The sequence below is a fragment of the Orycteropus afer genome, unplaced genomic scaffold (genome assembly GCF_000298275.1).
Source record: "Orycteropus afer afer isolate SDZICR_OR568_19922 unplaced genomic scaffold, OryAfe1.0 scaffold00007, whole genome shotgun sequence".
Taxonomy (NCBI): Eukaryota; Metazoa; Chordata; class Mammalia; order Tubulidentata; family Orycteropodidae; genus Orycteropus; species Orycteropus afer.
Window position 1 is genome coordinate 24455937 of NW_006921594.1, and position 23936 is coordinate 24479872.

General features: G+C 33.7%; 1 protein-coding gene across 1 annotated transcript in view; it reads right to left on the reverse strand.

Annotated features, from left to right (window-relative positions):
* Positions 1-23936, reverse strand: part of CACNA2D1 (calcium voltage-gated channel auxiliary subunit alpha2delta 1) — a 635761-nt gene that overhangs the window by 51964 nt on the left and 559861 nt on the right. Inside the window, exons 16-22 of the mRNA XM_042781442.1 lie at positions 20937-21014; positions 18667-18741; positions 18316-18390; positions 15514-15570; positions 11590-11661; positions 6941-7012; positions 392-453 (exon numbers count right to left, since the gene is read on the reverse strand). Coding sequence (XP_042637376.1) covers positions 392-453; positions 6941-7012; positions 11590-11661; positions 15514-15570; positions 18316-18390; positions 18667-18741; positions 20937-21014 — 491 coding nt within the window. The remainder of the gene's footprint in view (positions 1-391; positions 454-6940; positions 7013-11589; positions 11662-15513; positions 15571-18315; positions 18391-18666; positions 18742-20936; positions 21015-23936) is intronic.

The window sequence follows — 23936 nt, forward strand, 5'->3', positions numbered from 1 at the left end:
TATCTTTAGGTTCATTTGCAACCTAAATGCAAGACATAATGTAAACTAAGAGATAACTTTAAAGAGCAAGTTAGTGGAGGTGATCATTACAAATTATTACTGAGATTCTGTCAATATGTATTGTTCCTAACACATATGGAATTATATCACATGTTTTCATTTCTAAAATTTCTAATGTGAGTTTTTTTTTTTTTTTTTCTTTTTCATCAAGAGGTTAAGAACCTTTACAATCAGATCTATTACTTTCATGAATTTGTATTTTGGAAAGTATAACTTTTCTCACTTAATTACATTGAAAAATGCAAAGACTTAATATTTGTCCTATTATTAATAGGAGAAAGATTGAACTAAATAATCTTTCATACATGTACATAGAAATACAATCAATTACCTGTAATCTGTGCCATTGACAGGTGTCCACGTATATGTTCTGTTTCCTTTGTCAATGTACCTCTAAAAAAAAAATTTGACATAGTTTGTTCTCTGTGAATATATATGAAATGTGGAGCATTAAGATCTATTTCCAAATTATGTGGTCATTCAAGACCTGTTATACACTAATATGACTAATATATCCTATATTTAATCTTTATTTGTATAAAGCAAAATTTTAGAACAGAAATAACCATCCAATTAGAAAGTCTAACTAAAGATTTAGCACTATAGAATCTTAATAATTTATACTAAATTATTTACCTCAAAACTTTGAAAACTATTTCATAAACAATGAATTTTTATAATAAAATGAGACTGAAATACTAGACAAGGCTCATACTTTCATAAATTTGTATTTTGGAAAGTATAACTTTTCTCACTTAATTACATTGAAAAATGCAAAGACTTAATATTTGTCCTATTGTAAATAGGAGAAAGATTGAACTAAATAATCTTTCATACACGTACATAGAAATACAATCAATTACCTGTAATCTGTGCCATTGACAGGTGTCTATACAAGAGTACATTTAAGAGTAATTGGTAATATTAGGAAATTTATGCAGTATATCTAGATCCAAATATATGACTAGCACATTATTGTTTTTATGAAGTCATTAGACTAATTTACTCAGTATCACTCAAAGTTAAATATAACAGAGAAAGGCAGGACAGAGTTAAATTTCAAGGACATAGAAATCTTTTCTTTGTAAAATTATCATGGGTATAGAATTTCATGGATAAAGAAAACTTTCTTTGTAGCTACTGAACAACTGTCAGGAAATTTTCATTCTTTCATCCCATTAGATGTTCTTGTTATATGCTGTCAAGTCGATCACCACTCACAATGACCCTATATCACAGACCCTATATCACGTGCCTATAGGGTTTCCTAGGCAATAATCTTTACAGGAGCAGATCACCAAGTCTTTTCTCCCATGGAGCCACTGGTGGGTTTGAACAGCTGACCTTTTGGTTAGCAGCCTAGTGTGTTCACCATGGTGCCACCAGGGTTCCTGTCCATTAGGCACAGTGATGGCATATTTCCATCTTTTCAGTTGTTCTTTTTGTTGCTGTTGTTATCTCCACTTTGATCATCAATATCAGAAAAATAACATTTATTGAAGCATTACTTGGTATTATGCTCTTACTATGAATTGAACTGTGTCCTGTGAAGAAGATATGTTGATTTAAATTCTGAGTCCTATACCTGTGAATGTGACATAGTTTGGGAGAAGAGGGTCTTTCATTGGACACATTATCAGTTAAGTATACTGGCGTAGGTTGGGTCCTAATCTTAACCCCATCTGAGAATCTAAGTGGTATTTTATAAAAGGGATAAACAAACACAGGGAGAAGACACCATGTAAAGATCCATCTATAAGCAAAGCAATGTGAAGGATTGCTGGCAGCCAGTAGAACTAAGACAGAGAAGTCCGAGTTCCTTTCTCAAAGATTTTAGAAGGAAGTGTCTGTACAATTCTGATTAAGACTTCTAGCCTCCAGAATGAGAAACAATATACTTCTCTTCTTAAAGTCAATCACTTTGTGGCATTTTATTATGGCAGCCCTAAGAAAGTAAGACAGCACTATAGGAGCACTTTACAGTCATTGTCTTATTTAATCGAATATCCAGAGTATGTACTTATAATACCACAAATTATTGATAAGTTTTAGAGAGGAGATTAAGTACTTTAATTGGCAGGACAAAAGTATATGTATGATGTCAAGTCTGTTGTCATAACAACTATGGAATGCTGTCTTTGTATACCAAACATCCCATACCAAATATCCCAATGGTTCTATATATGTATGTGGTGGGGAGAGGTGAGGGGAGTGAAATAGCAAAGAAGTGTTTGGACTATTAAGATTCTCAAAAGAACTAACGTTTATATATTTGTTTACTACCCCTAAGGAACCATAGCAAAACTAGCCTTGTTCCTTATTCAGTAAGTTTTATAAACAGAAATAGTATCAGATCAGGAAAAAAAAAAAACAAAAACAAGAGAATGGTTTTCTCTATATTATTAATATGAAAATTGTTATAATCATGTTTAGTATCCAATTGGTAATAAAGCTATCAACTACAATTATTAGCATCTATTTTCTTAATCAAGACATATAAATTGTCCAGCTCCTTACTAAGTTTGAGAATATCCTCAGATTAGCTGTCTGAGAAAATTCCATCATTTTCAGTAAATTCTTGAAGGTAATAGTATAAAGGTATTCAAGTTGTAAACAAAGCATTATTGATGGGGTACATACAATAAGTGCAATTTTTAGATTTCCATAAATCAGGATAAGCTGGGCATAAATTTAACCAGAAATGCTTAAATTCTATTTTAAACTTATCTTTGCAATGACATGAGAATCCATAACAATGACAGTGTAATTGTTGTTATGTGCCGCTGAGTTGTCTCTGACTCACATAGACTTTATGTACAATGCAAAGAATGCCTGGTCCTGTGCCAGCCTCACGATCCCTACCATACCTGAGCCCATCGCTACAGCCACCGTGTCAATGCATCTTGTTGAGCACCTTCCCCTTTTTCGCTGACCCTCCACTTGGCATGATATCCTTCTCCAGAGAATGGTCCCTTCTTACAACATGACCAAAAACAGGTAAGACAAAGTCTGGCCGTTCTCACTTCTAAGGAGCATTCTGGCTGCACTTCCTCCAGGACAGATTAGTTAGTTCTTTTAGCAGTCCATGGTATTTTCAGCATTCTTTGCCAACACAACTCAAAAGCATCAACACTTCTTCAGTCTTTCTTATTCATTGGCCAGCTCACACATGCATATGTTGTTGTTGTTGTTGTTGTTGTTATGTGCCGTCGAGTCAGCCCTGACTCATAGCGACCCCTCCTTGGGTTTCCGAGGCAGTATCACTACGGAAGTAGGATTGCCCAACCTTCCTTCTGAGGAGTGGCTGGTGGGTTTGAACCACCAGCCTTCTGGTTAGCAGTCAAGTGCCTTAGCCACTGTGCTACATGCATATGAAGTGAATGAAAATACCGTGGGTTGAATTAGGCGCATCTTAGTCTTCAAGATGTCTTTGCTCTTCAGAACTTTAACGAAGTCTTTTGCAATAGATTTACTCAATGCAATATGTCTTTTGAGGTCTTGACTGCTGCTTCCATTGGCATTAATTGTAGAACCAAGTAATATGAAGTCTTTGACAACTTCAATCTTTTCTCCATTCATCATGATATTGCTTATCGGTCCATTTGTGAGGATTTTTGTTTTCTTTTTATTGAGGTGTAATCCATATTGCAGACTGTAGTCTTTAATCTTCATCAGTAAATGCTCCAAGCCATCCTCATTTTCATCAAGCAAAGGTGTTGTTGTCTGCATATCTCAGATTGTTAATGAGTTTTCCTCCAATCTTGATGCCATGTACTTCTTCACACAGTCCAACTTCTAGGATTATCTGCTCAGCATACAGATTGAGTAAGTATGGTGAAAGGATACAACCCTGATATCCTCCCTTCTTCATTTTAAGCCATGCAGTGTCCCTTGTTCTGTTCAAACGACAGCCTCCTGTCTATGTACAAGTTCCTCATGAGTACAATTAAGTGTTCTGGAATTCCTGTTCTTCTCAAAGTTATCCACAATTTGTTATGATCCACACAACTGAATGCCTTTGCAAAGTCAATAAAACACAAATAAACATCTTTCTGGTATTCTTTGTTTTGAGCCAAGATCCATCTGCCATCAGCTATGATATCCCTTACTTCACATTCCCTTCTGAATCCAGCTTACATTTCTGGAAGTTCTCTGTCAATAAACTGCTGCAATGGTTTTTGAATTATCTTCAGTAAGATTTTACTTGTGAGTGATATCAATGATATTGTTTGATGATTTCCACATTCTGTGTGATCACCTGCTTTGGAATAGGTACAAATATGGATCTCTTCCAGTCAGTTGGCCAGGTAGCTATGTTCCAAATCTCTTGGCATAGCTGAGTGAGTGCCTCCAGCGGGGCATCCATTTGTTGAAATATCTCAATGGGTACTCTGTCAATTCCCAGAGTCTTGTTTTTCATCAATTCCTTTAATGCAGCTTCAACCTCTTCCTTCAATACCATTGGTTCCTGATCATATGCCACCTCCCAAAATGGAATATCATCTACCAGTTCTTTTTGGTACAGTGGCTCTGTGTATCCCATCCATCTTCTTTTGAAGTTTCCTGCATCATTCAACATATTGCCCACAGAATCTTTCACTATTGCAATTTGAGGCTTGAATTTTTTCCTCAGTTCTTTCAGCTTGAGAAATGCTGAACATGTTCTTCCCTTTTGGTTTTCTAACTCCAAGTCTTTGCACATTTCATTATAATAATTGACTTTGCTTCTCCAGCTACTCTTTGAAATATTCTGTTCAGCTCTTTTATTCTGTCAATATTTCCATTTGTTTTAGCCACTCTCCATTCAAGGGCAAGTTTCAGAGTGTCTTCTGACATCCATTTTGGTCTTTTCTTCCTTTCCTGTCTTTTTAATGATCTTTTGCTTTTCATGGATGATGTTCTTGATGTCATTCCACAACTCCTCTGGTTGTCAGTCATTGGTGTTCAATGTATCAAATCTATTCTTTAGATGGCTTCTAAATTCAGGAGGTGTATATTCAATGTCACACTTTGGCTCTTGTGGACTTGTTTTAATTGTCTTCAACTTCAGCCTGAACATGCATATGAGCAGTTGATGGTCTGTTTCATAATCAGCTTCTGGCATTGTTCTGGCTGAAAATCTTGAGTTTTCCATCACCTCTTTCCACAGATGTAGTCGATTTGATTCCTGCATACTCTGTCTGTTGAAGTCCACATGCATAGCCACTGTTTGTTTTGTTGAAAAAATATATTTGTGATGAATAAGTCACAATTGAATGAATAATTCTCTCATGTGATCTCCAGTGTTATTTTTATCACCAAGATCATATTTTCCAACTACCAGTGATTCTTCTTTGTTCCCAGCTTTTGGATTCCAAACACCAGTGATAATTAACACATCTTGATTGCATATTTGGTCAATTTCAGCCTGCAGAAGTTGGTAGAAATCTTCAATTTCTTCACCTTTTGTACTTGGTATGTAAATGTGAATAATAATAGTATTAACTAGTCTTCCTTGTAGCTGTATGGATATTATCCTGTCACTGATAGTACTGTAACTCAGAGTAGATTTTGATACATTCTTTGTGATGATGAATGCCACGCCATTCCTCTTCAAACTGTCATTACCAGCATAGTAGACCATATGGTTGTCTGATTCAAAATGGCTGAAACAAGTCCATTTTAGTTCATTAATACCTAGGACATCAATCTTCATGTGCTCCATTTCATTGTTGACAATTCCCAATTTTCCTAGATTCATATTTCTTACATTACACATTTCGATTATTAATGGATCTTTGCAGCTGTTTCTTCTCATCTTGAGATGTGCCACATCAGCAAATGAAGGTCCTGAAAGCTTTACTCTATCCACATCATTAAGGTCGGCTCTCCTCTGAGAAGGCAGCTCTTTCCTAGTCATATTTTGAGGGTTTCCGACTGAGGGGCTCATCTTCCTGGACTATATCGGACAGTTTCAGGGCTATTTATAAAGTTTTCCAGTAATATATCAGACAATGTTTCACTGCTGTTCATAAGGTTTTCACTGGCCAATTCTTTGAGAACTGGATGGCCTCTTCCTTCTTCCGAGTCTGTGCTAGTCTGGAAGCCCCACTGAAACCTGTCCACCATGGGTGACCCTGCTGGCATTTGAGACACTGGTGGCATAGCCTCCAGCCTCACAGCAACACTCAAGCTACCACAGTACCACGAACTGACAGAGAGCTCTGTCTCCCTTACCTGTTCCAAACAGCTCTGCTCATTTCCTGGTGCCCCCCACCCTGCTAACTGTCCCAGCCTGTCCCCCAGGGTGCTCCACACAAACATCTGTTATCTGCTAGTCCCGGGCTGGCTTACTGCAGCCTGCCCGTGCATGGGGCACCTCCATGCACACAAACATCGGTCCTCTGAAGTATAATAAGGGTTTGCATATATGCATTAAATAATTGAATACTTATTTATACAACTTTTTGATATATAGGTTAACTTTTGAATAGAAGAGTTGAATGCCTGAATGATGTGACCATGAAAAAAATCTTTACCGATTAATTTGAGATAGGTTTTAGTGAAAATTTTCTCAATTGGTCAGATATAAAGAGAGGCTCTGTGGAAAACATTTCATATGTGAGGAGTTTAAAATGACTTTTGCTCACTATTCTCCCTATTTGTGAGATGTGCTAATAATGCAGTTTTCTGTCTCCTACATATGGGATATGGTGTAAAGAAAGGTTACATGGTATCCTAGAACAAAAGATAATGATATTCACAGTCAGTATCAGACCTCAGCCTAAAGACTTCAGCTACTCTGAGTGAAACTAGAACAAATATTGTTATTGCATTAAAACTACCAATATAAATTGTCACTAATATATATTTTTATTTAAGAATAAATCTCAATTCTTACCTCATCTTGAGATTTAACCAGGGTTCTGAATGTTTTCTCTCCACTTTCTCCATCTATCATTTTATTTCGAATCTAAGGGAAAATAAAAAACTACTTTATTCCAGAAACCCAACTGATCAAAGTATGATTATTAAAATATTAGTTTTACAAAGTTGTTACTTAATTTAGAACAGAAAATAGCAGTTGATTTTACTAGTAGTTGTAGTTGTTCTCTGGGAATCTTCTTTTAAAAGTTGTCACATCACAGTCATTTATCCATTATATTAAAATGATTTAAAAAATGCCTTTAATGAGATATTTTTAACCAGTTATTCATTTTGAAAAATAATTAATAAAACTGCAATTAATTATTTTATGGGCTTACCACAATTATGTAAAAAGTATCCATTGAGAGATGGAAAAAATACATGCATGCACATAATTGGCATGTAATATGAAATGCCTCAAATTTTTACATTAAGAAATAATCAATTTAATTAAGGAAACTTTTTTTTAATAGCACACTTTGCACAGTGAAACCTGTGAGTGTTGGAACTCCACAGGACTACCATGTTTTTCTGGGTCACAAAAGTTTTTCACCATTGATAGGGCACAGCCTTACCACTCTTCTATTGCTCATTTTAGTTGAAAATATTTGAGTTTTCCTTCTTTGGTAGGTCTGCCTTACACAGGTTCTGGCTTTCACAGGTTTTACTGTACTTTTTACTTTTTATTTGTCATATCTGGTGATACAAAATAACCACAATAGTAATACAGAAAATCCTTGGATTCAATAGGATAAAACCCATGTGGATTTAATAGCTGTAGCTTCGTCTCCTTAATGAGGATTTTTCTGACCCTGAAAAATGAACTAGGTCACATTCACTCATAAAAATTTCAGCTTAATGGACATTCTTGAAATTTCATTTCTTTTTCATTTTTGTAACTTGTTCAGTGATTTACATTTGGCTTTTAGTAAATGTGGATAATAAGTAAGCAATGCTTAGTGCTAATGCAATAAATGATTGAAATTTGAAGAGCCTATGTTTAGTCAAATTTAGCAGAAATACTTTGTGTCTGAAAGGGAAGAGTAGATATAGCACCTAATATAAGTTGGGTGCAAACTTATGAGTTTTAAAATAATAAAGGATTTACATGAGTACTTTGCTAAACTCCTTCTATATATTACTTCATTCAATCATTAAACTAATTGATTGAGGGAAAATTGAAGCTTAGGGAGGTTAAATAAGGTCATTATAGTCACTTGATTGCAGTGAGTTTGGTTTTTTTTTTCCTTTTCTTTTCTTCTTTTTTTGGTACAGTCACTCAGGTAGCGTACTGCCTAAGGCACTTGACTGCTAACCAGAAGGCTGGCGGTTGAATCCCACCAGCCACTCCTCGGAAGGGAGGTTGGGCAATCTACTTCCGTAGTGATACCGCCTCAGCAACCCAAGGAGGGGTTGCTATGAATTGGGTCCAACTCGACAGCACATAACAACAATAACAACAGTCACTCAGTGGAGCTGGGAGTTTGGAGACCAATTGCTTCACCATTATACTATACTACCTTATTGTATCAAAACACCTTAAAACAAATATTCATGAATCACCCAAAACATCCAAGAAATTACCTAAATTTAGAGTAATGATATTATACTACCTCCTACAATAAGGGATTAAAATGGGTAAAATGTATAAATCAAGTACAAATTAAAATACATTGAGATAATTTATAAAATAAATAGGGTGAGTTTTCCACAGATAAGAGATGGAATTAATTAATCTGAAGAACCTTAATCTGTGCTCTGGGTTCCAAGAGCCTTCTTCAAATTCTGATTCTGCTACAGGTAGACCCCGATACAGATCCATTCTGATGAATCCATTGTAAGCTAGTTCTGACATAGGGTGAATTCCATTATTTATTTTTAGTTTTCATTGCTGTTGTTGTTGTTATGTGCCATCAAGTCGGACCCGACTCATAGCTACCCCTCCTTGGGTTTCCGAGGTGGTATCACTACAGAAGTAGATTGTCCAACCTTCCTTCCAAGGAATGGCTGGTGGGTTTGAACCACCAGCCTTTTGGTTAGCAGTCAAGTGCCTTAGGCAGTATGCTACCAGACTATTGCCTTTTCTTATCAGTATCTTCATAAATTCTGTCTTTATTGGTCTTTGTGGGTTGGAAACATTAAATACACATTTACAGATATGATGACATCAGCAAATTACCCACTGCAACATTGTATGTGGTATATATTACTAACAATAAGATTTATACAAACAAAGAAAAATGGATGATTGTAAGAATTGTTCATCATAACTTGTATGTATCTCATAAGTTGGGGACTACCTCTACTCTCTAGCTGAATAACTGTAGATAAGATATTTTACTTCTTTGTAGTTAAACATCTCATTAATACAAGGTCATTGTTGTTAGGTGTTATCGAGTCAGTTTTGAGTCATATTGACCCTGTGTAGAGCAGAATGAAATACTGCCTAGTCTTGAGCCATCTTCACATTGTTGCTAGGTTTGAGCCCATTGTTAAAGCCACTGTGTCAATCCATTTGTTGAGGATCATCTTTCTTTGCTGATGATCTACTTTATCAAGCATGATACCCTTCTACAGGGACTGGTCCCCTCTTGATAACTTGTCCAAAGTAGGTGAGATGAAGTTCTGTCATCCTTGCTTCTAAGGAGCATCCCGACTACTTCTTCCAAGACACATTTATTTGTTCATCTACAAATAAATGGTGTACTCAGTATTCTTCACCAACACCATAACTCAAAGGCATCAATTCTTTTTAGGTCTTCATTATTCACTGTCCAGCTATTAGATGCATATGAAGTGGCTTGAGTCAAGCGCACCTTAGTACTCAAAGTGTTATCTTCAATTTTTAACATTTTAAAGAGGTCTTTCACAGAAGATTTGTCCAATGCAATATACTGTTTGAATTACTGACTGCTGTTTCTGTGTGCATCGATTGTGAACACAAGTAAAATGAAATCCTCGACGACTTCAATATTTTCTGTTTTTCATGATGTTACTTATTGGTCCAGTTGTGAGGATTTTTGTTTTCTTTATATTGAGTTATAATACATACAAAAAGCTGCAGTCTTCGATCTTCATCAGTAAGTACCTGAAGTCCTACTCACTTTCAGCAAACAAGGTTTGTTATCTGCATATCACAGGATGTTAATGAGTCTTCCTGCAATCCTGATGCCACATTCTTCTCCATCTATTCGAATTTCTAGGATTATCTGTTCAGCATACAGATTGAATAAGTATGGTGAAAGGATACAACATTAAGAGACATATTTCCTGATTTGAAACCACATAGTATCCCCTTGCTCTCTTCAAAGGCTGCCTCTTGGTTTATGTACAGTTCCACACGAGTATAATGAAGTGTTCTGGAATCCTTATTCTTTGCAATGTTATCCTTTATTTGTTATAATTCACACAGTTAAAATGCCTTTGCACAGTCAATAATATACAGGAAGATATCTTTTTTGTATTCTATGCTTTCAGCCAAGAACCATCTGACATTAGCAATCATATCCCTCATTCCACATCCTCTTCTGAATTTTGCTTTAATTTCTGGCAGCTCCATGTGGATATATTTTGTATTATCTTCAGCAAAATTTTACCTGCAAGTGATATGAATGCTATTGTTAGATAACTTCCTCATTCTGTTGGCTTACCTTTCTTTGGAGTGGGTAAAAATATGGACCTCTTTCAGTTTGTTGGCCAGTAGCTATTTTCCAAATTTCTTGGCATAAATACAGATTGAGCACTTTTAATATTGCATCCATTTGTTGAAATATTTCAATTGGCATTCTTTCAACTCCTGGAACATTGTTTTTAGCCAGTGCCTTCAGTGCAACTTGGTATTCCTTCAATACTATCAGTTCTTGATCATATATGCTATCTCCTGAAACGGCTGGATGCTGACCAATTCTTTTTGGTACAGTGATTGTGTACTCCTTCCATCTTCTGAGTGTTCCTGCATCATTCGAATTTTTCCCATAGTATCCTTTAATATTGCTCCGTGAGGCTTAAATTTCATCTTCAGTTCTTTCAGCTTGAGAAATACCAAGTGTGTTCTTCCCTTTTGGCTTTCTAACTTCAGTGCAACAGATACAACAATAATACCTATTTCAAAGGATCTTAAGACTACATATCTGACATGTATTATATATTTAGGTATTGATGCTATTATTGTTATTGTTAATATGACAGAAGATCACTCAGAGTGAGTGACATGGGATTTTTGGTTTTTAAATAAAATTAAAGTGTGCTAATACAAATATAGTAGCTTCTTTCCTTAAATTGTTCATTACCTTGCTGGATCCTGTCTGGCTTTTCTTTCAGCTTTACAGAAATGTCCTCTACCTGCATGATTTATTGAAATTTTCAATTTATGTTTTTATTAAAGGTAATACTATTCCTATTCTTAAAAGGAGAAAAGGGAAAAAAGAAAAACTGAAGTCACACCCAACATACAATAGCCATTCTTTTCATATGATTTTATGAATGAGAGAGCTCAGGATCTATAACTTTTAAAAAACAAGGAACATTCATCTTTTTGTATATAGTACCTAGTCAAAAGCCAAACAAAACGAAAATGCTCAAATAGACCAGAGGGTTTTTCTCAGGCCTACTGATTACACTCACCTCTACTTTAATATCATTCTCTAATTCTGCATCAAGGAAATCCAATGTTACTGGCTCCTGAGATTTGGGGTTCTATACAGAAATATAGAATAATTAAGCATATATGATATTGTAAAATGATGGCGTGCATAGAACCATTCAAAGGAAATTTAAATATGAAATAAATTCAGTAAAAAGGACTTACCTCAAATACATTAAATAATTGATATAATTACTATAAAGGTATCTTCTTTCCTATGTTTATAAAAAACCAAACACGAAACAAACAAAAAACTAAACAGCCAGAGCTAGAATTTTGAGCTTTAAGTGCAGCAAAGTATGATTAATCACACCTCCTTTTGATTGTTGTATTAGATACTGTATTTATGATCATAATTTGTGTGAGAACATAACTTTTGAAGATATACTCATAATTTTTTTAAAATTTTACTGATATGAAAAGAGGGAAATATAAATCCATTTGGGTAACTTATTTAGGAAAAAAACAAAGGCAATACATATTTTTGGTATTCTATAAAGAAATAGGAATTTTTATGAGGGAAAATGTTTTCAAAACTGTGTCTACATATGATAAGTAAAACAACCTCTTTTAGATGTACTTTTTCTTATCAAAATGCATAAGAAACATGCAAGTTAACTTTATATAGTTGAATCTCAGAAACTTTCCATCATATTTTAATTCAAATCAAAACAATGTTTCATATGAAAATTTGTGCTCAAGGCATAATGAAGTTAATCAATATTAGCTTTTGTAATTAAAATCTGAAGAATAAAAAACTCTGGGTACAATAAACACTATTTCCTGCTTCATCTTCTCATTGTGTTTGGAATTTTAAACTTCTGGGCCGTAATAATAAATGGGAGTTTACTGTGAAATAAGACAGATTATTTATTTGTATAACAAATGAAACAGTCTGACACATTTAACTCATATGACAGTACTTTAATTTCTCCTTCACAATATGAAAACTCATTTAACTATTTGATAGACAAATAAAAATATGCTGATTTCCTAAGAATACTTGCTAAGCAATTGAACTAGTTATGATTGAGTTTCAAACTTTACTAGAATAATAAAATGATAATAGGTATCTGTTATTTTATATTTGCAAAGTTTTGGAAAGTGGATTTTAAATGTTTTTTTTAATATAAATATTATCAATATCTTATAATTAGTTAGATAATAGTAGTAAATGAAAATTACACTGGATTAGTCCAAGAGTCACTAGTATTTTAATAATTTGAGCCTCACAGGCTTTCCCAAAATATGTTCAAACCATTAATAATTTTAAATACTGCTTCAGAAGAATAGACTATCTAAGACAATAATAGTTGAAACACATTTACTTTAAAATTATGGCAAAAATGCCTGTCTTTGCAATAATAATTCTGTTTTAATAATGAAAATTTATAGTCCTCATTGTTTTTGATGAAACTAAAAAAATACTTTCAACTGCTTTTTATTGAAAAATAGTCACTGCTTATGTACTCTATTTCTATAGTAAGAAAGTTCTATAATACTTAAAATAAATATTAGATTTCTCAGTAAGTTAAAATTCTGACCACTGTTTGGACAGCATCCTACTTATTGCCTTGATAGCAAATAGCTCATTTAAAAGACCACATATATCATTGGAAGAAAATAAACCCAATATTGTAAAAATTTCTAGTCCATATTTTAAAAAAGAAAATCTAGAAGGCCTCTAAGAAAAGGATACTCTAATATTTTAGAATTATTCAGATTCAAAATCATCTTCACACAAACAATATGACATCAGCATTATAATTTTAACAAACTCACTGCAAAACAGTTAAAATAATCAAAATGATAAAATATAAACAAATAAGAACATTAGCTTACATGCAATGGATAATGCATAGAATGACCAGACCCAAACAGCATGCATGGAGGCATTGTCAAGAAGAATTTGCAATATGAAGATCATGTCCCAATCCAACATATAAAGACAGAAAAGAAAATGAAATGATAAAAGAAAATGTCAATGCATAACCTGTACTTTTTAAATGGCAACCTAGCTGTACATTTTTAAGAGAAACATCATAGGCACAGTGCCTATGATTCATTCAAGAGGAGCATCTGGTCATAAGAAAGTCCCAGAGACCCCGAGAACTGGGGTCTGGGCTCTGTGCTCCCATTATTTTGTTTGATCTTCTAAATATCAAACACTTCTCATTTGTAAAATGTTTAAAAATTTGCATAATTGCCACAACATTTTAGGAAATAAAATGAAAAGTAGTATGTAATATCATTAACATTTAAAAATTGAAATAATTATTAGTTGGTATTATCAAAATACTGTAAATTTCAAAATATGTTCCCAAACTTGAGAAGTCTTATGTGGCTGCTAGTTTGCCATTTTTCTTTTTTTGGTAGAAGATAAACAAAAATAAAACAAACCATTTTTCAGGTTGTTTATTTTTAAATTATATCACAATACTTTCATGCAGTATTTGAGATTGTTACGAAAATTTAAAAATCACTAAAATATACATGACTGCAAAGAACATAATTTAAATACACAAAAAGAAACATGCAAAAAGAGTAAGATATAACAATTTATTATATTAAGAAAAAGCATAAACATAATTTTAATTTCTATAGAAATCAAAAAGAATATTTTATGTTTTAAAAATATTCAGATGCCTGAGTTCCATTGCAAGCCAAATTAAATCAGAACTTTCAGGAGATGGGGCAGGAGATCAATACATACATATACACACACACACACACACACACACACATATATATATATACTTTTTTAAAAAATATTTTCTGGGTGAATATACTTCATAGGGTAGAAAATAATGGTTAGTTCAATTTTCCTATCTTTCAAATGAATAAACTGAAATACTGAGGGACTGTGTGAACTACTTAAGGATAGTGGGCTGGAAATTGCAGAAGCAAAATAGAACTTGGTTTCATTAATTCATAGTTTAATGATTTCTTCTTAATATCATATAACTTCTCCATTATAATGTTATCAACTTTTAAAAGGCAATGTTAGATGCAAAATCTTAACTCACATTGAACTTCCTTTAGAATTTTGAAATTATCTTAATAAGCTGTGCTAGTAGTGTAGTGTCTAAGGCATTTAACTGTTAACCAGAAAGCTGGTGGTTCAAACCCACCAGCCACTCCTGGAAGGAAGACCAGGCAATCTACTTCTGTAGCAATAGCACCTTGGAAACACAAGGAGGGGTCACTATAAGTCAAACCAACTCTACAGCAGTGAGTTTGGATTTTTGTTTGTTTCTATGTTTAAACTGTAAGAAGTATCCTTCTGTGTCTATTAATTTTTAGGGTGCTAACAGAAATATGATAACTTATTTATTTTTTATTTTTTGCCAACAGAAAATATTTTGCAAAGAGCTTTCCAGGCAATAAAAATTCACAGTATTTATTTGAAGTTTTGTACATTTTTAGTTAGCTGAAGGGGAATTTCTCTAACTTCTAATCCAAAAATACACTCAGGAATACAAATAAATTTTTGCTTAAAATCTGTAACATATGACACTAGAATTTTATTTTCATTGGCACTCTGAAGTTAATTTTACAAGCAAAGTGTTAGGATTACACAGATTTGATATTAATTTAACAATACTTAATGACACATTTACTTTTTAGTAAGCCATCTCATTATGATTACTCTGATTGTTGCCATAATCATTACACAATTTGCTAGCATTATTTAGTTAGCCAATGCATACCCCCTGCCATCATTAATAACATTTTTTATCCAGTTCATTGAGATTATGCCCATCTCTGTTTCATGCTCTCGAAGCTTGCCATCAGAAAAGGAGGTTTTATGATATGGTAACCGTAAACTTAAGAACAGAAGCTTAATCTCAAGTTTGATTTAGCAATTTGATAGCACGTCTAAGTCTAACTTCATTCACAGTTACCTGAACATTGGGTCTCCTTTTTCTTAAATTAATTGTTGGTATACCTACACCAATAGGCTGAAGCAACAGAAAAACGGTAATGCGTAGTATTATATATCAACAAAAGTAAGGGCAATTTTGGTCATATTTCCTTGACTGAGCAAAGATCTTACTGATCTACTTGGAATTCAAAATACTTAGTAAATAAAACAGAGCTCATGATGAGTCAGTAATAAAGTAAATGTTAAAAAAATCTTTACTGAGTACAGTATTTTATGCTAAAAAAATAACATCAAAATTCTTTGAGTACAATGGCTATCTATGATTTCCTTTTTTTCACCTAGGAAAGTATCTCTTTGGGAAGTGAGAAAGCTGGTTTGTCTCAGTCAACTTTTCTGCTAACTCAAAAAAAAAAAAAGACAAATAGGAATTGTTAGAATTTACATGATTCCAGCATGTTGTAAATTTTATAGATGGTATTAAAACTTTAAATCTTGAACTCTTGTAATTTATTCCTTTATTTGTTTTTCTTAAATGATACAAACATTGTATCTGTGGAACTATGGAGAATTTAATGATAACATTGTGGATTTCTTTTAAATGTTAACTTCCAAAACTTTTATTAGGTCCACTTCTGCTAAAATAAAGGTTTTAAGAATTGATCAAAATGATATATCTAATAAGAAGACCTAGTCTGTGTATTTCAGTGAAACAAAATGGAGGGAATTTAAAGTGTATGTTGGAATAAAGTAGACTACACAATTCAGTATTTGTCAAGAGGTGGCAAGGTGGTGACAGTACTCTGAGAAAATACGTAGAGAAAATACGTAATGATTTCTCAGAAAAGTACATGTCAAAAAAGTTTTTCTCTCTCTCTCTCTTTCACACACACGCACACACACACATATTAGCATCATTTTCATTCTTCTGTTGTCTATGATAAATTTTAATTATTGCTTTGTCCATGATATAAATTAAACCTTTTTTGGGGGGTCAAGTCCTGCCATTACATAAGTAGAGGTCCCTCACACCCTTCAGCACATTACATTTTTATTGCTTTTAAATCATTTCAGTTATGGGAATATAATGTAAAATGTAAGGAGCTCTGGTGGTGTAGCGGTTAATGCACTTGGCTGCTCCATGGAAGAAGGACGAACCTGTCTGCTTCTGAATAATTTGCAGCCTTGCAAACCCAATGGGGTTGCTATGAGTCGGAATCAACTCGATAGCAGAGGGTAAGTGAATGTAAAATGTACTGGGTGGATAAATACCAAATACAAATAACATGAAAAAAATCTCAAAACATTTCAGGGGATAAGAAATTTCAGTTATTGCAAATTCATAGGATGTTTGGACAGTTACAAACAAATCTATTAAGAGGAATTTAACATGATATGTTTTTAAAGAGGGAGCTCTGGTGGCATAGTGCCTAAGGCATTTGACTCCTAACCAAAAGGCTGGTGGTTCAAACCCACCAGCCACTCCTCGGAAGGAAGGCTGGGCAATCTACTTCCATGGTGATACTGCCTGGGAAACCCAAAGGGATTGCTATGAGTTGGATCTGACTTGACAGCAGTGGCATTTGTCTTTTTGGTTTTTAAAGAACTGTGATCAACTAATAATCATGTGAAAAAACGCATACCCCTCCAATCCACTGCTTTTAAGTACATTCCGATTTACGGTGACACCATGTGTTACAATTTACAAATGAGCTCCGCAGAGTTTCTTTTCTCACTGTAATGCTTCACGGAAGCAGGCTGTCAGAACTGTCTTCTGCAGTGCCACTGAGTGGATTTGGACTATTAACCTTTTTGTTAATAGGAAAGAACAAACCATTTTTTGCTACCCGGGGCTCCTAAACCAAACTTATTGTCATCAAATTGCTCTTAATTATTGACTTGGAATATGCTAATCACATAACTTTATATATGTATGCATATATGCATACACTTGTGTGCATTTTAAAATGTCACTTTCATTCAATATCCATGAGCTAGGGAAGGTGGGAGGAGTATGCATATGTCTGTACACATTTCCTTCCAGCCATGATTTAAAGAGTTTTCAACATTATTTTGAAATTGAAACAAAATTTGAAGATGCTTATAAAATCATAATCATGTAATAGTATTTTGCCAATATTCACTTCTATGTACATTAATTTTGTCCCACCTTTGAGAAATTAATGAAATATGAAAAGTGTTGAATGTTATATTTTATGGAAATATTTTATATTATGGGAAAACAGGCATGAGGATTAGGATGAAATGGTTCATCTACGGGATCTCATCACTTCCACATTAACTCACTGAATATGCATTGCTCAGTTCTGATGCCTATCCCAGTTCTGAGGCCTATATCCCATGAGTTGTATTATTAAACTTCACACTTATTTTCACAAGCCTGCCTGAGAAAGGAAATACCAATACTCTGGGACAGGGGAAGCAGGAATAATTACCAGAAAAGGAGGGCAAAGGAAAATGTGGCCTGGGCATAGAGGAGCATGGCTAATGCTTATCAGGTTCAGGCCTGTGTCTAGGACAATGGTCCTCACTACTTTAAAGGCTTAATCAAAGTCAGAAATGGGGTATGTGAAATTGAAGTAGAAGGGTGACACTGCTTATCTCTGAGATAGGAATACTGGCTCAGCTAAATTGGTGAGAGAAAATGAAAAATGCTTTCATATTTTCATATTTTATAGATTACAGTGGCGCAAACTTCTTTGTATGGTGCTATATAGTGAATTTTAAAATGACAAACATATTACAGAGCATTAATCATTAATTTTACTGAACACTAATAACTGTAAACAAATTATAGACATACCTTTGGCTGAAGATTTGGATGTAATAAAACATAACCATTAGGATCGATTGCAAAATAATAGCCATTGGGGCATAGCTAAAAAGTAATCAAAAAAGCATAAATACAGATACCTGAATCACATGCTGAAATACATATTCTTTCTTTGAAATTTCTTAAATACATATTATACAGTCTGATTAAGGATAGAGTGGCATCCCTATATTTATTTAAGGATGCTTTTTAACATTTATTCCCTTTATTAAGACTACTGTAATTTTAGAGAATTACTGAAATGATTTGTGTTCAAGCTAAATTAGTATACTTCTAAAATATAAGAGATACTCATTTGATAAAAAGTAAATTGTAACTTACGGTAAAACGTGGTGTCAGTCTTTTAATGTCTTCCAAAGACACATCGACTCCCATCACACCAAGAATCAGCTGGTTCTAAAATCAGATGACAAAATTTTACTTTATTTTATACCAGAAATTTACATATTTCTAACCAATGTTATATACTTTCACCCTTTTACTTTGACGATGGTTGCATCACATCCCAATTTAAACGTATGTGTGGGATGAGGTACTTGTAGTGTCCATTTATAAAGGTTTTCAGCTTTGGCTGTTTCCCCACAGCTTCATCATCATTATCATTTCACTTACATAAAAGCTTGATAGAAGAATTATAAAAATTTTTATCTGACACTTCAGGTACCCTTTTACCCCTGAAATGTGTTTTAATATTTTAAAGCCAGGGCTGTAATTGTGTGTGTGTGTGAGTACATATGTATGGACTGGAGACTGACTTTGTGATGTACTATGATTTGGAAACAACAAAAATGTCTAGGTTAAAGATATCGGGTCATATGGAATGACAATGTATTGGAATTTAGTTGTTGATAGTAGTAACCATCTTGAAAAATATGCAATCTTATTATTAATGAAATAGCAGAAATCCTAAAAATGTATTCCTTGTTGCCATTCAAAATGCCATAACCATGAGCATTAGAGTTGTATTTGCAAGTCAAGGAGGTGATGCGGAAAACTGCTAATATAATTTTTTATGGGATATAAAGACAATAATGGCATTAAATTTCAGAATAGGGAATTTTTGTTTTAAGTAAAATTATATTACGTATAAAATAAGGAATTAAAATATGTTTAAAAAGAAAATTATAAAATTCGGTCAATAATTATCATAAAAACACATAAAACTTTGTAGGTGCAAAAAGGGCAAGAGAGCTATGCCAAAACTATTCTCTTTTCCTGTAAACTGCTCCTAGACTGAGCAAAAACCCCAAATTAATGTAGTGAATTAGACAGTCCTTAGTGAGATAACTCACACAATCTGTAAACACATATGGGAAGGAGTTAGAGAACTGCTCCTTTATGAGTTAACGATAGCTAGAACCTGTAGATATTTAAGAATGGTAGTAGCCCCCAAAGAGAAATAATTAATGTTATCATGGTCCCATTATTAAAATAAGGAGTTCAGTGGAGATTTATAATAACTGAACAAAATGATGCTTAAGTGCAAAAGATTAAATTAGACCATAACTGGAGACAAATAGCCTCTCAAATAATAAATGTCACCCTAAATTATGTAACGAATATTTAGGGTTCAAAAAAGAAAACAACTTAACATCTCTGCAGTCTTAAATTCCTTTTCTTTTTTTATTATTTTATTTTATTTCATTTATTGTGATTTGGGTGGAGATTTACAGAGCGAATTCACTTTCCATACAGCAGTTCACATATACTTTGTCTCATGTCACTGACCCACTTCCTCCCCATAGTTACCTCTTCCCAGTGAGCATCCCTCCATACTCTCCTGTGCCCTGAGCTGTCTCCCTGTGCATAAGCAGCCCTTCCTTCTCCTATGATTGTTCTCTCCAGGGCGTGTGTCTACTTGAGGTAAATGTTTAACTCACATGCCTGTACACTGTTTGGCTGGAATTAAATTCCTTTTCAATCAAGCTAAGAAATAGGAATGCAACCTGGAGGTTAAGTCAAAATATGAAGTGACATTTTTCAAAAGAAAAAGATATGTATTTTAAGTAAATGATATTTTATTGCACTGATAAGCAATAAGAACACTCAAGCAATAGATACCAAGCATTGTTCTGAAATCTTAAAAAAAAAAAAAAAATTGAAATATAAAGAGAATTATTTATTTATATCAGTTTCTTAACATTCATGATAATTTAAAATCTATTGTTTGAATGGGAGTTGGATCAGGAAAGATTCAGTAAATACATCTATGTAGACCTGACACAAACATCAAAATGATTTTGTTCTTTAGATTTCTGTTTCTGAGCTCCTTGGATATCTTACACTCATTTTAAAAATGTGCACACACTATTATTGTCCATTTATCATGTAATTATTCCCGGAGTTTGGGTTTGTGTTCCTATCATAGTTAAGTAGAGCAAGTTAAATCTTGGCTCTTAGGGCAACAGAGAGCTTGACCTACGTTTCCTTTTTCCAGGTGGTTATCATATAGGCAGCTGTTGCCTTTTACTTCGGACCTTACAAGACAGTTACGTTGTATGTGTTTCCTTATAGAAATATCTTATCCACAGTGAGCTTCAACATCACAGTTTATCATTTATTATTATTAATTTTATCAATTAACTTTTAACCTTTATGTTTCCCTTATTTTCATCTTGGCCAGTTATGTTGAAGACCGGAAGAGTTCCAGTAATGACAAGTCCCAGTTCCTAAAAATAAGTTCAGAAAGAAAAGGCAAATTAAAGTTACAATTTAAACTTTACCATACTGCATTTGCCTTTTTTTTTTTTAACACTGCATCTTATAGAGCCAGAAAATAATCTAGTAACTCATCTTGAATATTTATTAAAACTTATTTTCCAAAAAATATCAATTAAAATGTCTGAGAAAGAGTCATGATATATTAGGTGGTTACTGAAGCATGCTGTACCTTAAATATTTAAAATAATACCCTAAAAGAGCAGTGTAGGTAACTTAAAATAAAAAATCAACTTACTCACAAGATCAACAGCATTTAAACATTTCCATTACCCCACCTGTATTTATTTATTTTTTAAATTAAATCACAGCTAGTTCACCTAATTATAAGGGGCTTCCACAAGCAGAGTAATACTAAAATATTATTTTAAATAATTTACCTTTTCGTTTTGTAATTTCTTAATTCTTTCATGCTCTAAGACAATGGCTTCATGCTAAATCACAAATGTGCAGCAAAGCAACATTATAAATAGAAGAAACATGCTATTGATAATGCATTTCTTGGCTATCTTAGGTAAATATCACACTCTTTAAAAGAAGCACCCTTGCTTCTAAAGCCAGTCCAGTTGGATTCAGTCAGCTGTGACTCATGGCAACCAGATATGCGTCAGAACAGCACTGTCTCACACACAACTTTCAATGGCTAATTTTTCACTAGCAAGTCAGTCACCAGGCCTTTCTTCCAGGGCTCCTCTGGATCCACTCAAATCACTAACTTTTCAATTAGCAGTGGACCACTTAACCATTGAGTCACCCATGAGCCACTCTCACCCAGTAAAAATCTTAAATAGGCTATGAATTAGAATCGTATGCTTGGGAAGTCAAAAAAAGGAACTACATTAGTTAGAAAGGCATAGCGAAGTTTTGAAAAGAAAAAAGGAAACGCAATTATTTGTGTCAAAAAAAAAAGTAAGAAAACAACTACACTCAGTTGCGTGGATTATGGTATATACTTTAGTTCTCTATTTAGTCTTAAATCAGAACTTTCTACAGTGAAATCATTCTTCATTCCTTATACAAATTACTATTCACAATGAAAATATTCTACTTTAATAAAGTCAATAATCAAGAATAATTCATGGAACTGGTATCCACAAGATAATTCAATGAAGAGATATTTTGGTGACCTTTCTATTTGACTGTAGTTTATATGCATAGTTTAAAAAATTCTGTAATTGTACAGTATGAGACATCTGTGGACAAATGTGTTTCCTTGTATCAGTTTTGCACAGTGAGCATGATTTGTTTCTAAAAATGATATCATATAGCCCAAATGGGATACTAGATTACTAACATATTAGGCTTAAGATGTTCATTAGTGATCTCATTAGTGCACAACTATCATTTCCTCCCTCACTTATTAAGCAAACAATAAATTTGCACTCTTTGCCTAGTTACTGCATAAATGACTAGAAAATAAAATAAACAAAGCAAGATTTCTGCCCTCCTGGGGTTTGATTTTTATTTTCCAGAACCCAGATTTTTAAAGTAAAGATCCTCAGTTTATCTCCCAAATAAAGTGAAAACTGATCCTATTTGTCTGAGCCTTCCATGATATTGTCTTGTTTTGTTTCTAGCCTCATTTCTGGTCATTATTTCCAGAATAATGACCTAGCTATTATTCCTTCAACATACCCAGCATTACTCACTTTTATACTGTATCATTTCTGTGTGGAACTTTTCACTTCCCACCACCAATTGTAAAAACCTTACCTTCATCATAGGTTCAGCTAAAATGTTACCATCTTTTTAATCACAATCCCTTCTCCCAAATCTATGGCTTCTTTCTTTGAATTTCTAGAGCTCTTTGCATTTTTCTCATTATTATATTTTGTCCTGGGTTATTTTTATTTTTCTCTTTGTTAATGTAATTATTGGTTTGACCAACAAACATTTTGGATTTGCTATGTACATAATTAAGGAGCTCTGGTGGTGCAGTGCCTAAGGCATCTGATTGCTAAACAGGTGGTTGGTGGTTCAAACACCTACCAACCGCTCTGAGGAAGGAAGATGGGCAATCTACTTCCATAAAGATTTACCACCTTGTAAACCCAACACGGGTCTCTATGAGTCAGAATCGACTTGACGGCAGTGGCTTTTTTTTTGTTTGTTTACATGCATAATTATTAAAAATGACCATAGTATGTAATGGTAACATATAATTCTCAAGTCAGTAAAAAGAGTTCTTTCTATGTCCGTTGCATAGCTAGTTCTTGAGTCCCAGTTTTTCTTGTTTCAAATTGGTTTCAGCTTTCCTCCCAATGTCATTTGTGCTATCAGTAAGAACATTACCAGCAATGCAGACTTGCTGGCTAATGAACTTCTGGTCATAGGAAATATAACAGGACATAATAATTGACTTTTCTGTGTCATACACTGTTCTGTGATGGATTTGAAAAACTGAAACACTGTGTCCATAGCTTTAGATGACCATGTGACCTTAAGTAAATATGTGATGTCAAGAAGGAAAACTGGACAGTGATTTTAGCTCAGGCTTGAGGTAAGCAAGCTTCACTTTATCTTTTTTAGCATGCAAAGCTGCTGCTAATAGTTACTATTTTTCTTCTGACTTCCTTTATGTGTTTATTTTACAAAAATCCAATGATAAGTACTTCTAAATGGATTACATTTTGCCCTTTGGGTTCATCATTGCAGTAAGAAAAGGAGTAGCATATGATTGAACTCTAAGTAGGAAGGGGGATTACTGAATCAGCATTTACATTTCATGGCTAGGATTTTTTTTTTTATTTTCTCTAAGGTATCACATTAGTAAAATCATTAATAAAGTCCTTTCATTGAGATTAAGTATACAAATAAATCTGAGGTTTGATAATTCTATTTACAGCTTTTATATTGTTGTTGTTGTTGTTGCT